At 39.3% G+C, this 17292-nt stretch overlaps 1 protein-coding gene across 16 annotated transcripts in view; it reads right to left on the minus strand.

Annotated features, from left to right (window-relative positions):
• The window catches only part of ANKS1B (ankyrin repeat and sterile alpha motif domain containing 1B), a 402720-nt gene that overhangs the window by 157291 nt on the left and 228137 nt on the right, over positions 1-17292 (minus strand). For all 16 annotated transcript variants that reach the window (XM_048933569.1, XM_048933568.1, XM_048933550.1 and 13 more), the window contains one exon: positions 11674-11772. In XM_048933569.1, the coding sequence (XP_048789526.1) occupies positions 11674-11772 (99 nt within the window). The remainder of the gene's footprint in view (positions 1-11673; positions 11773-17292) is intronic.

Consider the following 17292-nt stretch of genomic DNA (forward strand, 5'->3'; position numbering starts at 1 on the left):
ATACAAATCCTACTGATTTGCAAAGGGATGCAAGCATGGAAACACAGAACATCCCAATAAGCAAAATGCTGAGAATGACTTGAAATGTATGCCGCAATTTCACACTCTTGGTGCCAACAGACAAAATTATCATCAAGTCACTCAGCAGCCTATGTGAACATGCACTGGAGTATTGTCAGGCACCAGGAGAGTATGCAACATTTCCCATCTCTCTGCCCCAAAGCCTGGAATACAGGGTGTTCCATTGAAACACTGGGAAGTGCTTTACTGTGCAAGAGAAGGAGCAATGGAACTGGTTGCCCAAAAACTCTGTGCAGTCTTCCTTCTTGAAGATCTTCAAAAGACACCAAAACACGTGCCTTGGCAGCCTGTTCTAGGCAGCCATGCCTGAGAAGGGGATTTAGATCAGGTGCAACCAGAGGTCTCTTCCTGCCTCATCTGTGATTCAGTGGTTTGGCTGCCTGTGTTGAAGGCCAAATCAGGTATTGTGCATCTGAGTAACCATGGGTCATACCCACACAGAGTGCACTAAGAAATCTTGATGGAGCCTGCAGAAGTTGAAATTGAGCTCAGGCCCATGCCTTCGGCCATCACCTGAGCTATGCTGTAGATACACCTGTACCTCACCAGTACCTTGCTGATCCTTCCCACTGACTCATCCTCTGAAATCAACCTCAGACTGTCCTCTTTGCGGATTTGCCTTATGCTGTGAATGTTCCCAGTTATTGACACCATTCCTGCCTTGCTCTTCTTGGACAGTTGCTTTGTCCTTTTCGGCAACAGCATGACCCTATGTCCCCAGCACCCCTCTCGGCTCTGAGCTCTCCAGCTATGGTGTGGGGACCCTGCCTCCTGCTCCCTGACACCAAAGACAGAAAATTAATCTCAGGACTAGGATATCTACCAGCAGTTTCAGCCAAAAAGCAATAATTTGTTTTGGCACAAAAAAAAAGAACCAATCTCTTTTCTAAACAAATTTTCTAAAATGTGCCCAATATGTGAAAACTAATAAACTTTCACTATCAATTCCCTCCTATGGAAAGTTTTGTTATGTCTGTTAATATCATCATCTAACTTATTAACTGTCATTCTTAGCTGGCTGAATTTTTTGCTTTCAAATATTCTTTGACAGATTGGCTATCTAGACGTGATAGTATCATTAACAGTACCTACGTTTCATATAAAATGTTATGGAGTTTTTAAATAAAAATAGAAACAGTTTGTAATACAGCTGTTTGGAAACACTGCCAATTTACTTTCTTACAGCATGTACTTTAGTTGCTTTGTATTCATATTCTCCTTAACAAGTAACAGCTCTTGAACTGTGTGTACCTTTCTCCTATATTACACCATAATCTCAGTCTCCTCTCACAGATCATTGAGAATAATTCATTGATGCTAACTGCTGATTGTTTGTTTGTTTTGTTCATTACTGTTTGTTTTTGATAGAAAAAGACTTCCCATTTTACTGACCATATTTTCAATCATTTCATACCAGAGCCAACAGATGTACCAGTGGTGTCAAACATCTAACCACATATGTCCACACTGTTTGACTGGTATAAAATTTCTAAGATTCAAGTCTTGACTGTTCTAAATACAGCCTTTCAATGATTAACTGCTCATAAATAGAAGCAGTTGTTCTTCCACAGACGGTGCTTCCAGTTCATTAGGTTACTCTATTTAAAGAGCAGTATCGTTGCTAGCTGTTTCATTGCAGATGATTTTAGAATGCTGACTGTTAAAAAATCTAAGCATGAAGCCCATAGGATTTAGGAGCGATAGAGAAAAAGAAATGTTAAAGAAAATATGATATAAACTAAGCACAGAGGAAGACACAAAACACAGGAGATTTCTCTTCTTAGTCTCACTGATCTTTCACTAGCATTGCTTCCTCTGAAATGAATAGAAAGCAGAAGCCAGGAAGGGCAGTTTCTCATAGCCAGATGTTAATATCAAATAGCATTCTTCTGGGTTGAGAAATCCTTGACAAGAGACAGCATGTATACCAGTTTTTTTAGAAGTGTATCACTAGTGTATCTATACTGTGTTTTATGTAAGAATAAATGGTACTTTACCTGACTTTTTGTCTCTTACAGGTGTCCAAGTAAACAGAAATGGAGCTTTACAATAATCATGTATGCACTGGTGAATTCAACAAAACAACTGTTACTAGTTTATTGTGTTCATCTCAGACAGAGGGGAACTAATGCTATTTTCTCTACAGGTTATATCATTATCTGGCGGATCTCATCACTGTATTAAAACCAAGCTTTTTATCCTCTGCATAAGGAGAAGGAGATGACTCGACTTTCACAGCTTTTTAAATGACAGCAGAGATTACAGTGAATTTACACACTTGTGTAGGTTTGCAAGATCTTTTTAGCAGGTACATAATGCTTTCTTATAAAATGTTGGCCTTTCTGAGACATTTAATCATCTCTCCCAGGAATGTATACAAAACTATCAATTACCAATCTGATTAATTCTGGATTGTGGTAAGGGGAGAAGGCTGAGGGGGAATCAGGACAGGAAAAGAGAGACAGTTCTCAAGCAGAACAGCAGAACTTCCTACAGATCTGAGTAGATTTTTTAATTGCTGCTGATGCTGCAAATGTCACTGGGTGAAAACAAGGACCTGCCTGCAAAGGCACAGTGGGTAAGAAAGAGCCATACACAAAAGTTTTGTGTTTCTTTTCCACCTTGCCACATATTAAAAAAATCAACTAGTTGAAGCTGTGTCCCAATAATGTTTGACTTTTCTTTCTGCTAGTCAAAATCTTTCAGTCTTCCTGTGGAGCTTAATATAAAAAGACAATATAGTCACATTCACTTTGCAGCATAGCCTGATTCAGCATCCTGCACTAATGCAAAATCCAGATGATCATGAATTAAGTTCAGAGTTTCCTACAGAACATTACCAGCATTACAAAAGATTATCAAGCATCCTTTCTCTAACTTTTTGCAGTTTGAATCCGTCTTCTGAATGAAAAGAAAAATAGATGCACGCAAACATATTTTTTCCTTTGGAAAATTTGAAATAGTTAGTTCCACATCCAGAAGACTTAAGAGACTCGTTGTTCACCAGTCACCGTATGTGGGACAAGGGAAGAACATTCAGTGTTACTGAGATGCTTTATGTGACAGTTCAGGACATTTCTGTTTGATATGATGTAATCTTAAGAAGCCCTAAATAAGAAATTTGTGAAATAATTAGAATGTGTGGCCTTTGATCTCAAGAGTTTCTATGATGATAACTTTTGAGAGCAGCCCCTTGGGTATTTGTTAGTACTTCAGCACATACTGCTGGAGATTTACAACAGATCAACAGACCGACACATAACTGGCAACACTCACCCTCTCTTGTGTCCTCAGTAGCCCTGACTGGTTTCCATTCAACAATACGCTGTCAACTGCACCCAGAGGTTGAACTAGCAACATTCTCCTTAACCCAACAGTACTATGGTTTGCTGCCAAAGCATGACTTAAAAGTAAACTGACATTGCCTCCACTTCACACTGGTTTGGTTTGCAGAATATTTTGGGTACCCATTATACCTTATACTTGTATGTACACTACAATATAGTTTTCTTTTTGGAGGAAAGTAAATCAGAAGACCAGAAGCAGGAATGCACCAAATACAATCTCTAATTTATTTTCTCCACCTTTTACTAATGTTATTTTTTGTGATGGTCAGAAAACCCAACAATCTCTTCAGCTTCACCTATGGGGTATTTATAGGAAATGTGTCTGAATGAAATTATGCTCTTCAAGAGACACAAAGATTTGAATCAAGTGGTTGACAACTCTACCACCAAGTCTGCATTAGTCACAAGGATTAGCTGGCTATGCCTTAAGAGTAAAAGTTATGGGAGAACTGAGTCCCCCTGATCTGGGAAAGGTTTCAGATGGGAATGTGGATCCCATTAGGGGTCCTGATGGAGCTTACAAAGGGTGAATACCTGGAGAAAAATAGCCACACTAGGAAAGACATCCAGAAAGTAATTATCAGTATCTTCTTTCTCAGACAGAAGTATGTGCAGAAAGTCTAGGACATTCAGGATGTCATTATAGAAAATAGCACTTTCTCTCCTTTAGCATATTAGCTTGCCTCAGGGGAGAGAGTAGGCACTATGGAGTCAGCCACAAAAAACAATGTAAAAAAGCATGAAAAGAAATAAGACTTGCTCAATGGGCAATGGTGACAGGACCAGTGATAGCTACTGTAATTTACATGAAACAGAGAAATGATTTCATGTCCCATCAGGTGTAGCTCACTAACAGAAGGAAAAAAGGAGAACATTAGCGGGACTACTTTCATCAGACAGCTTTGAAGCACATGAATAGAAGCACTAGTCTGAGATAAACATCCTGAACTATAGCATGGATGTTTCTAACAACTGCTCTGTTCTACTGATCCATTCCTTTGTGTTTCAGAGTTGAAAAACTTCTCTGCTATGCTGAATCTAACACTTTTTTTTTCTGTCCTTATGGCCTTAGAAACAGTGTAATGAGCTGGTGAGTGACCTCCTTCCAAGTCTGGTAAGTAACTTTGAGAGGTGGTAGAAGGAAGAAAAACAGCAGGAAAGAAAGCACTTCCCTTGACACCTGTTTTACATCTTCAATTCCAGCAGACCATAACAAAACCAAGAAGTCATTGCTAGAAAGGGACATAAATGTTATGATACCCACTTTGTAGCATCTCCTCCTTTGGTCACTGTCATTAGGAATGGAAGTGCTGGTGATCTATCTGTTAGCTGTGCTGAATGAGAGAGAATTAAACACCAGGATTCAAAATAGATTGCTAATCTCTGCAACACCTAAACCAACTGATAGCAAATAGCAAATATATGATGTGGTCCCTCTGCTATAAACACAGCATAGTTAACAGGCACAGGCAAAGTAGTTCTGTGTTCCTAAATGCCAGATTTAATGTGCTTACACAAATGGGTGTTACATATGAGTAATAGATTTAGCGCTTTTTAGAAGCACAGCTTTACTGCTCATATAACACTATTTACAGAGAGCATGTGCTCAATACCCCACTCATGTCCTACTTTTTGTCTGCTTCTGCAAAGCACCCAGGAAACAGACTTGCTGCCTGCATGCCACTGCTACAAGATTCTCAGACGTGAAACCTCTCTGTGCAGGAAGGAACAAGCTGCATACTATAAGAATAGCTCTGAAGCCAGGAAAATGGTGCTTTAAGCTAACAACATTCTTCCATCTGTCAAATGAGAGAATGTGTTCCCATTACGGGCTGGGAGAAGGAGCTTTATACTGAGCAACTGACATGAAAAAATTCCTTTTTCTCATCTAGGTCCTCAGATGAGCTAGGATAATTATTTTCAACCACTTAGGAATCCATTGAGAATTCACTTGCACATAGACTCTGGATGCCGAGATAACTGAAAATGACACATTGTGACTTCTATTGTTTTCTTAGTCAATTATGCATATCTTGCAAACAAGTACTCCCTCAGTATTAGTTTTTTTCTGAAGTCCTTGTACTTGCAAATTTAGTATACTTTCAGGCATGGTCTCTGGCTCTCTACACATCTGAACTTCCTTTAAATAAAACATATAAAATCCATTTCCAAAGATTTATTGATTTCATTCTGTTAACACACAAAAAAAATTCTGAATGTAATATCAAACTCTGCTAAGACATTTGCTCTAAAACTGGTGTCATGCATAAAATATGTCCCTTTTAAGAATTAACTTTACAAATTATATTTCTACTGTCACATCTTAACCTTATCTAATAATAACAAACCATAAAGTACTCTAGTTAATATTAATGTGAAACTTGAATAACTTAAACTACATTAGTGTAAGATGAGAATGTGGGCTGCTATCTCTAATCTAACAAAAAGGATAAAATGACAAGCAAAAAAAGATTCCAACTCTCCTTATCTGTTACAAAAATATTAGCTTACTCCCATATGAAATGTTTTCCTCAAATACAGAATTATTAAGGAAAAATATTCTATTTTGAGAATTCTGGTTCATACATGCCTTTTTATAATAGTTAAACACAGTATAAGAAAATACAAAATAAATTGATCTATATTTGGATAAATACCTGGATTTTTTTTCCTATTTAAAACTACATCAGGCATTAGCAAATAGTTCCTAAATATACTAGTGGTGTTTGAAATACAGAGATACCACCATTCTTTAGGAAATCAGTATTGAAGAGTGAGAAAAGTCATCTTCCTGGCACCAATGGATGCTTTGCAGAGGCAAAATTGCAACAAAATGGTGGAAAAACTGCAAAAAGTGGCCCCTGCCTCCCCTGAGTGGGAAGACTGAAGTCAGTGATGGGAAGCAGCTCTAACACAATGTGGACAGAGCTGGGAGTGATGGCATCCAACCCTTGCTCATACAAAGGATGTTCCCAGGGGTGCTGTGAACAGGATGTGCAGACAGATGGGTACGGCAGTTTGAGCTACAGTTGACGCTGGCAAGGCAAACAGGGAAGGTGTTAGGGAGCTTGCTCCTTTCTTGTGGGTGAGGCACCCCACTGAAACTAAGATGATGACCACAACTCTAATGGAGGGCCCATAATCTTTCCAGGCTCACACGTTTACACAGGTGGACCTCCTAGGGGGCAACATTGCTGCCCAGACCTCTGGCTGTGGGAAGCTTCAGAATCTGGAAGTCATCCAAAGGACTGAGGTGAGTGAGGATGTTGCGGGTGCAAGCACACCCAGCTTGATGATCTTTTTGAGCAGCTAACCAGGCTGTGAGAGGAAGTTGCCAGGCTGAGATATATCCAGCAGCTGGAGAGATTGATGCCTGGCATTATGCAGTGGTACAGGCAGCCCAATAGCTCTGTCTTATGCCCCATCAAGGGGAAGAAGATAAGAAGGTTTCCAACCCGACAGAGGGCAAAATGTTCAGGATGAAGGAGACAAGAACCTTGTCTCTGCTTGGGTCAGGAGGACAAGCCCATCCCCCCCTCTCTACCAAAGACTCCCTAGCCAATAGATATGAAGCTATGGGGTGGAAGGAGAAGGCATAGATGGAGGTTTGGAACCAGAAAGGGGCAACCACATTAAAAAGATCTAACCAAGAACCAGAGTCACAACCAGTGCAATTAAAAAAAGGTGAAGGGTCTCAGTAATTGGAGAATCTGCTGAGGGATGCTGAGGCACTCATTTGCCATCCAGATGAGATCTTGCCTTCTAGAAAGGTTTACTGCCTGCCAGCCTGCATTTGAGATATAGACTTATATATATAAGGAAAAAGATACCACGTAAGATAAAGCCAGAGGACTACTATCCACTCCTGTCTTTCAAACTGGGTCTCATGAAGCTGGGACTGGAAAATAAAAAAAAAAAAATAAATGTCACTTGGGAACACGCTGAAAGAAACCGAAGTTCAGGTAAAGTTCTCCTCAGTCCTACTGGCTGGAGAGAGACTGAGGTTCAGGCAGGAGGAAAATAACAGACCAATTAAATGAATGGCTGCATGGATAGTGTCATGCCCTGGGCTTTGGTTTCTATGATCTTGGACACACCTTCTATAAATTGGGAAGGCTGAGTTGGGGAGGGACACAATTGATCTGGAGGGGCAAGAAGATCCAAGGCAGTAAGCTGTCAGAACTCATCACCAGGGCTTTAACTAGATTTAAGGGGGGAAGGGGATGTACTGCTGAGGAAAAGAAAGATTCAGGGAACACTGTCACTTTATGAATCAATGGGGGAAAATCTCAACTTCATTCCAGAGGTCTTAGAGCTTCTTCAAGAAGGTAATGTGGCCAAAAGCCAGCTGAAGTGCCTTTATACCAATGCACACAGCATGGGAAGTAATAAGCAGGAGGAAATGGAAACCATGGTGCAATTGAAAAACTATCATTGCTGTCACGGAAACATGGTGGGATGACTCATAGAACTAGAATACCATGATTGATGGCTATTAGTTTTTTAGGAGGGATAGGCAAGGTGGGAGGTGTGTGGGAGTTGCCCTCTAAGTTAAGAAGTGGATAGACTGAGAAGAGCTGCCTCTGAGAAGTAGTCATGAACAGGTTGAGAGCCTATGGATTAAAATTATGGATCAATAAAGGGCATCTGGTGATCAGGGTCTACTACAGGCCATCTGATCAAGAGGAGTCTGTTGATGAGGCCTTCTTGCTTTAGCTGCAAGAAGTGTTGTTCTTGCAGGCTCTCATCCTGATGAGGATATTCAACCTTTGTCCTTAGGGAGAAAGGAACAGAGCAGAGCTGGCAGCACTTCAAGGATGCCTGTCTGAAAGCAGAAGAGTGTTCCATCCCCCAGAATAAGAAATCAGGCAAAAGAGGCAGGAAACCAGTGTGGCTGAGAAAGAACCCATTGTCCAGGCTCAGGGGAAAAAGAGTAAAAGCAGTAGGAGCAGGGAGGGATAGCCTGGAAAGAATATAGGGATGCTGTCCAGCTGTGCAGGGATGGGATCAGAAAAGCCAAGGCATAGATGGAATTAAAATTGGCAAGGGATGTGATGAACAACAAGAAGGGTTTCTTTAGATACGCTGGTCAGAAATGACAGGCAAAGGAGAATGTGCCCCCTCTCATAAATATAAGGGGAGAGCTGACCTTCTCAGACATGGAGAAGGCTGAGGTACTGAACAAGTTCTTTGCCTTGGTCTTCATAATCAGTCAGGCTTCTCATGTCCCTGAACTTGTAAGCAGGGGCCAGAGGAGCAAAATCTCTCACAGGGCAAGAGTGGAGCAAGTCCAAGACTAGCACATGAAGCTGAACGTGTACAAGTCTACAGGGTCAGACAACATACATCCCAGAGCTCTGAATGAATGGGCTGATGTAGCTTCCAAGCTGCTTTCCATCATATTTGAAAAATCATGGCTTTCAGGTGAAGTTCCTTGTGACTGAAAAACACCACTGCCATATTCAAGAAAGGGAGAAAGAAGATCTGGGGAACTACAGGCCAATGATCCTCACCTTTGTGCCTGGGAAGATCATGGAGCAGATCCTCCTGGGAGAGATCTTAAGGCACATGCAAGATGAGGAGGTGATCTGAGACTGCCAGCATGGCTTTACCAAGGGCAGACCATGGCTGACCAATTGCGTGGCCTCCTATGATGGAGTGATGGGACTGATGGACAACAGAAGGGCAACTGATGTTGTCTATCTGGACTTACTCTCACTGATGTTGTCCCACACCACATCCTTATCTCCAATTTGGAGAGAAATAGATTTTAAGGCTGGACTATCAGGTGGATAAAGAATTGATTGGATGGTTGTAGCCAGAGGGTTGTTTCCAACAGTTCTGTGTCCAGGTGGAGGCTGGTCACAAGTGGTGTCCCCCAGGGGTCCATCTTGGGGACAGTGCTCTTCAACATCTTTACTAATGACATAGTCAGTGGGATGGAGTGTACCCTCAGCAAGTTTACTTATGACTCCAAGCTGTGGTGCAGCTGACACAATGGAAGGGAAGGATGCCAACCAGAGGGACCTGGACATGCTTGAAAAGTGAGTGCATGAGGTTTAACAAGGCCAAGTGCAAGGTGTTACACTTGAATTGAGGCTATCTCAGATACAATTACAGACTGGGAGAATTCATTGTGGCTCTGTGGAGAAAGACTTGGGGGTCCTGATGGACAAAAAGCTGGACATAAGACAATAGCATGTTCTTGCAGCCTGGAAGGCCAACAGTATCCTAGGATGCATCAAGAGGGGTGGCCAGCAGGGAGGGAGAGGGGATTGCCTCCCTCTACTCTGCCTTCATGAGGTCCCATCTGGAGTACTATGTCAGCACAAGAAGGATGTGGAGCTGTTTGAGCAGGCCCAGCAGAGGGCCACAAGTATAATCAAAGAGCTGGAGCCCTCCAATGAAGATAGGTTGAGGGAGTTGGGCTTGTTTAGCTTGGAGAAGAAAAGAAGGCTCTGGAGAGACCTCATTGTGACCTTCCATTACCTGAATGGGAGCTTACAAGCAGGAGGAGGATCTACTTTTAAAATGATCTGATAATGAAAGGACAAGGGGAAATGACTTTAAATTAAAAGAATGGAGATATAGATTAGATCTTAGGAAGAAATTCTTCACTCAGAGAGTAGTGAGGTGGTGGAACAGAGAATGTGGTGGATGCCTCATCTCGGGAGGCATTCAAAGCCAGTTTGGATGGGACCCTGGGCAGCCTGATCTAGTAATTGGCAACCCGGACCATGGAAGGGGAGTTGGAACTGGATGATCTTTAGTGTTCCCTCCAATCTAAGCCATTCTATGATTCTTTGATAATTATAAATATTTTCATATAGCACTAAAACATAGAATATTAAAAAATCATTCATTAATTCTGAACAATTTAAATGAATAAAAAAGAGTTGGTTTCTTCATGAAATATGAAAAACAAACAAAATACATCAACTAAGAGCAGGGATTAAAATTGCAAAGATTTTTTTTGAATGATAGCATTGTTGAATAATTCATAAATTCACATTTAAACTATATCTATTGTAATTCATCAAATGCTACTTTTATATACACTAATACTTGCACCATTTTTCTCACTTGTCTAATATGGTATATGGAATATTACTGTCTTTAATCATGTTTGTTGTTTCAGTGCACAGACTCAAATTGTAGTATACAAAGATTGTCTAGCACATCCATCAGTGGAAGCAATTCACAACTTTACATATTTCCTATACAAAATAAACCCTTGTTCTCTTTTACAGGCAATCCATAAAACCTTTTCTAACTAACTATGATGAATCAAAAATCCTCTTGGCAGAATCAGACTCATGATCCAAACTGAAAAATCCTTTAATGGCTCTTCTCACTCTCCATCACTGTCACACTGCAAACAGTTTAATCTCTCTTTACCTTGATCATTCCACACATGCTGCTCCCAAACTCCAGAGTACTCCATGCACTTTACACCAGATGCTATTCCTGCCTCAGTATCTCTCATGGCAGCCCTGTGAGAATTAGTGGTGTCTATGGATTTCCATTCATTTTCCTTACACAGTTTCCTTACACAAAATCAGTAAGTTTTCATGCTTAGCCCACTATCTCTTTCACTTACCTATTCAAATTTCTTTGTTTAGGAACACTAGCAGAAGCCTGCACTGATATCATGCTGTTGTGCAAAATATAAGAACCATGCTTTTATAATGCTGATTTTAAAATCTGTAGCTTAAATCAGCTAGAACTAAAAAATGATTGGAAAATGACTGCAAGTTGTTATGTCCACAGCTGAGAAACAAAAATACAAAGCAGTAAATCAAATATGGAGCCTATAGGAAGTCTCCAAATCATACATAAAAGGCAAGTATTAGGAAAAACATGTTTCATCCAAAGGTATGAAGAATACTTATAAGATTCTTTCTTCAAAGGGAAAAGTACTTTCAGGTCAAACATCCAGTATTCATTGACAGCCTTATTCACATGTGTAATGACAGAGTGTATAAAAAGATTAAAAAACTAGAAGAAATTAAAATGAATTCTTAAAAGCTGTAATTTGAAATTGCAGATTTTACATTCCTTTGCTTTATTTGTTAATTGTCCATACAAAGTGGGTTCAATGTAATGATATTACTTTATTATACTTTTGCACATACAACAAATGGTAACAAGACCAGTAGGGAATTATGTTTATGTTTTTTAACTTTAAAAAATGTGAAAGCTGTAGGTGCTAGTTCTCACACTTGGATAATAGCAGAAACTATACCTTTGGGAGAAGCTGAATTGCTTGGAGTATTCTCTGTCTATGTCCAGAGTTAAGTATTCCTATTTCCAAGAGATCTTGGTCCTCCATCACATTGCTTCCCTAAAATGAGAGGAAAAAGGGTAGAAAAAAAATGAAAAAAGAGCAGATGACTTCAACAGCTTGAAACAAGCCCCTTCTGCTGGTTTTACATGGGAACATTTTGCTTAAGTTATTATATTGGAAAAGATTAACAAATGACTGATGATGGCATTCACTGTCAAATTGACAAAATATGGCGGAGGGCACTTGAATTCATGGACCACTGCTATACTGCTGACACCCATATCAGTAGAGAAACTGTAGCTCCCAGTAAAGCCAAAAATCAGATATGAACCTTCTTTCATTTGACTGGAACCAAGGACATGGCTATAGAAATATTCCAAAACTCTTAATTTTTTTCATTCTCCTCCCAGTTATGTTCACTTTAATTCAGTCTTAACAATATTTAACACATAGTAAGAAAAGCAGAATGGATGAGGATAAAACTCTTTAGTTACTTATCAGTAGAATGCTGAAGAAACCTAAGAGTGAGAGTGGTATCCACAAACCCCGCATATCTCCATCCCCTTGAATTTAGATGTACCAGTGCAGCCCAAACATTACCCATCACTGCTCTTATCTCACCGCTTGCAGGCAGGTCAAAAAATTCTTGACATGCAAACACCAGTTAAAGACCATCTGTCTAAACAATACACAAAATAAAAGTCCACAAAAAATAAGCAATTAAAGCCTCTATTCTTAGGATCTTCTAGCAGTAGGAAACAAAGTACAACTACACAAGTAACAGGGTAATATGACTCCTAAAAGATAATCATGAAGTTCACCCAAAGAGTGGGCCATAGAAAGTGCAGTTCAAGGAGTCTGGCAACACAAAGGTGGAAAGTTTAGCATTTGAAGGATGAGGTACTTGATTAGGCAGTGACTATAATGAGTCACAGGAGGCACAACAGTAATTTAAAATGTGAACTGCAGTCAGGGATCACACCAAGACGATTCAAAGTAGGCTGACAATCCTGCATTCCATTTAGGCTACTTCATTTCAGACCAAAAGATAAAAAAGCTTCCAACTTTTTTACAGTTATGAAGCAATCCAACAAAAAAGCAGATGACCTTTCTAAACTCCTACCCCTAGAGGAACCTTATGATGCTAATTTGCTGAAACGAAGAATTTTTACTATTTGCACTCATTTAACATCACCATGAAATAGGCTTTATGCAAGCAAATCCATGAAAAACTTTATCTCCACCATTCTATTTAGCTTGCTGCTTCTGATTCAGTAGAGATCTTAAGGAGCAGCAAAATCAAAAGCTGGGAAGCTCATAACAGAACATACTTTAATACTTTGCTGAATCAGGGCTTAACAAAGGGTACGAATTATTTCTGAATATCAAATCTCCTGTCCCACAGCAACATGGCTTTCTTTCAAAAAGCACAGCGAAATAAGCAATGCTTCACCCTGTTTGCCTGCTAAATCTTCTCTCCTTTCAGATGGTCTGATTAGTTTACAGATGTACTCTTGAGGACTCTTAAGTGCTACTCTGCAGAATATCTTGCAAAATCTAAGGGAGGTCTTTGTAAGGCAATCATGGAAACATTACAAAGCTATTACATTTAAAATTATATTTCACAGTAAGGGGTATGATTTAAGGCTACAAGGCTGCAAATCATATCTTGAAAGAACAGTGCTGCTATGAAGAGAGAAGCTGTGCAATCATGTCATTTTAAGTACATCATGTTGTATAAGAGTGCATGCAGCACAGGCTGTGCAAACTGTGGTAGTGATAAGGTGGGGTTAATACCCTTTTTATCTTCCTGGCAAACACATACAAAATGTCATTTCTCCTTTTCTTCCTTTCTAGGTTAACTAACCTAAAGAGGACTGTAAATTTAAGGAAGAACTGGAGTAAAAAATAAAAAATAAAAAAAAAAAAACCCTGCATTTTAGGTCATTGCTGCTAGAAATATCAAGCATAAATGGCTTTATGCAAATTGAGCCAACGGGAGATCCTGTCCAAAAAACAGACTATATATTTTCACTCATTTTAATAAACACAGCAATTTGTTTACTGCTATTGCTTTCACTTCCTTATTTGAGCAACGCTTCCCCTTTTTAAACTATTTTAAAGAAATACATTCCACATCAATTACATCATCGCTGTTTTCCAGATTTCACCCATCATCACTGTATGATGTTTATGCACAATCAGGGTGTACTCATCACTGAGCTACTACATACTGTTTACTGGTGTCACAAACCTTGGCACTCAGTTTAAAATACTGTAAATTTACAACCCAGTTCAACAAATACTCAGGCACAGGAAAAATGCTGCCTGTTTGTGCCAAGTTGCTGCTTGGCAGAGACAGCATTATTTTCATTATTTTGTTAATTCTCTACTATTTTTTTTTTCTTTTTTCTGCACTAGGTCTTTTTTTTTTCTTTGCCATTAGGTTTTTTTCATTTCTTTCATTGTTTTAATTCAGGAATTAATGTTGCCTCCTTGTCCTCAGTCTGTGAAGGCAAGAACCTGGTCTTCTTGTGCTTCAGTCTTGGAGCTTTTCCTGTGTTACCATCAGTGTCAACAGCAGCAGCCACTCATCCCTCCTGTAAAACAGATCCTGTTGTCTCCTCCTAAGGGGCAAGCCTATTCTTTATCTCTCCACAAGAGCAAATAGAGGAATTTCAGATAATAATTCTCTCCCTTGCTGATAAAGGAGAGTAAATTGATCATAGAAAGCTGCCTCTGAAGGGAAAGAAACAGTCCCCCTTATTTCTGTCTCCCTGGTGTCTCCTTCCATCTCCCCTTAATCCCAATACCTGATTCTCTTTTTACCTGATTTCTCTTTTTGCTCTCCTACAGCCTCCTTTCACAGCCTCCTACATTGAGAATGAGGATAGCCTCACTTCTTTCTTTTTGCTGCAGCAGATCAGGGATAAGAGGAGAATTTGTCTTCCTTCTCTTAGATGCTGTGCACACATTTATTATAAACTGGGCCAAATTTAACCTCAATTAACTTTATAGAGACGACATGGCAAATTTAATTAAAACAAATATGAATACAATAATGTCTTTTCACACTATTTCAGACTCAAAAATAACTGAGCTGTATTAGCTGAAACATTCACCAAAATGAAATAATTCTAATAATTCTAGACACCTAGAGAATTTCAGTCTACAGATTTAACTTTGATATGCTTATATACAATAAAATATGGGTTCTTATAACAGAAAATATGGGACAGCAATCTCTACTTGTTCTTATTATGTAATAAATATGTAAGAAGCTTTGTGGTGATTTTACAGCTTTCCTAAATCTATAAGAAAACTTAGTTGGAAGGAAAACTTCTCAGAATTAAAGCTGTAGGAATATATAAAAATTCCCTGTACTAGGGCAGATTCAGACCTCATCAGTTGCAGTTTATACTGTTGAAATTCCTGTCATGTAAATGTGTAAGGGATAGGCTTACATATGAACTGGAAATACTCTGGTTCCAAAGTTCAATTGAGGGAATAGTACAGCTAATGCTCCTCAGGGTTTGTGGCTCTGCACTACTATCAAGAATATCATCTTTATCCCTGTTAGGACACAGAGGAAACTCATCTCTCGAGTAAGAAAAGCAATAGCTTCACAGAACAATTGGGCTCAAGAATGAAAGAAAAATGGCTGCATGATAGGAGACTGGAAGCATATGGAAATATAATTTAGAAAACTCAGAAGCTCTGCCGAAGACTGATACAGTTCGTATAAACAAGTTAGAGCAAAACCCATGATGTTGTAGTATGAGTTAAGGACTTTACTGGCATTTATTTGGAATGTTCCACACAAAATCACTTCTGGCACCGTCCACCTGAAGTTAGTACATCCATCCAAATAAACACTGCTTTCAGTTTTAATGCTAGAATCCAGAAGTGTCTAAGTACATATATACAGAATCTTTATATACAATTTAATTTGGAATATGTCAGGTTTACAGCAACATAAGTTCTGCCTCTATTAGAAAAAAAAATCCTGGTTTAAATACATTAGACAGTCCAAGGAACCTCTAAAGTACAGTCAAAACAAATGATTCATAAACTCATAGACAACTTCATCTACTATCAAAACAGAACTTTAAAGATTTTTTTTTTTAAAGACTAATATCCATTCTACATTCTGTAGGAAAAAAAGCACTTTGAAGATTTGTTCCCGAAGATATTAAAATAAATAATGCACTAGGATGGCAGGCACAAGACTGTTTCTCATTGTTCCCTTTTGTACCTATGTCTTTAATCCTCATATATGTTCTGTGCTAGAGACCTAGATCAAGAAAATTCCAGTGGTTGGTTATGTCACTTGAGTAAAATAAAAACAGCAGGTAAACTATGAAAGAGATGCCAGATATATCACTAGACTTATCTGAAAATTCACCCAGTGAAGTTGGGAGTGAGAGAATGTGGTGACCAAACTACCTGCATATGCATTTTTGTCTTATTCTTGCTCTTCACTACGGCTAATAATCTCATAAAGATTGGAGAGAAGTTCCATGGATTTTCATGACAATCAAAGTTCTGGAAAAAAACTTTAATGAAGAGATAAATGCCTATGCATTCCTGTGTGCAAACAGAGTAAAAACTAACTGGAAGAAAAAGAGAAAGAACCAACTTTTTTGCATTTGAGGCTCTTTCTTTCCTTTATAAAATTAAATAATAATATGTAAGAAATTGAAGATCTGGAAGAATTCTGTCTATGTACTGGCAGCACCAACTAGACCAGCTTTTTCTCTGCTCATCTGTGTCAGCCAGAGAAGGAAAAGAAGTGAACTGCTGATCACCAGTTTGAATTCATTTGCTGTGCAGACATTGGTGAGACTAAATTGAGCTGCAAGTGCCAAGTGCCACTGGAGGTGATTTTCCCAAGAACAGGGTTGTTGAAGCTAAGGGAAGGATGACTCCTGTGCCTATTATAGTGTTGATAGGGTAGTGCTGGTATATGCCTCAGTGTTATTTCTTACAGCAATATGCTCTCCTTTGCCCTCTTGCAGCTGCCCCAGTAGTAATCAGAAGCACTTTCAACATGCTATCAGTACAGACTTTGAAATGTCATCATCTGTGGGATGTAATGTATTGCAATGAGTAAGATCACAGTCTAGGTGCATCGCAGACAAGGCCTGGTGATTGTTTGAAGGGTCTTATCACTATTTCTTCCAATTTGTATTGCAGTGAATCACTGGCTGCCTGAGACTTGTCACTGCAGTAGCACAACTGGGGGCAACCAAATGGAGATAGAACAGCAAACCTTGTAATTGTGTTAGCAGGGTTGCTGGAAATATGACTTGGAACAGATAGGAAAAAAGATAACATAAAAGGTAGTACACTTAGCAGGGTTATTTGGGAGTACTATCATTCTTGCCGCTCAGAGAAAAGAGTGGTAGCAGTGCAGGGGCAGACAGGAACAGTCTTCGATTATGCATGCATAAAGACAGAAAACAGACCAATAGCACCAGAAAACTCTTTTCTTCCTTTTCCTTTCCAACCCAAGTAGAAGAGAAAGAAGAAACAAAGTAAGCAGCCATCTTACACCAATGGGAAGGAGTCCTTTCC

This window comes from Lagopus muta, chromosome 1 (assembly GCF_023343835.1).
Source record: "Lagopus muta isolate bLagMut1 chromosome 1, bLagMut1 primary, whole genome shotgun sequence".
Classification (NCBI taxonomy): domain Eukaryota; kingdom Metazoa; phylum Chordata; class Aves; order Galliformes; family Phasianidae; genus Lagopus; species Lagopus muta.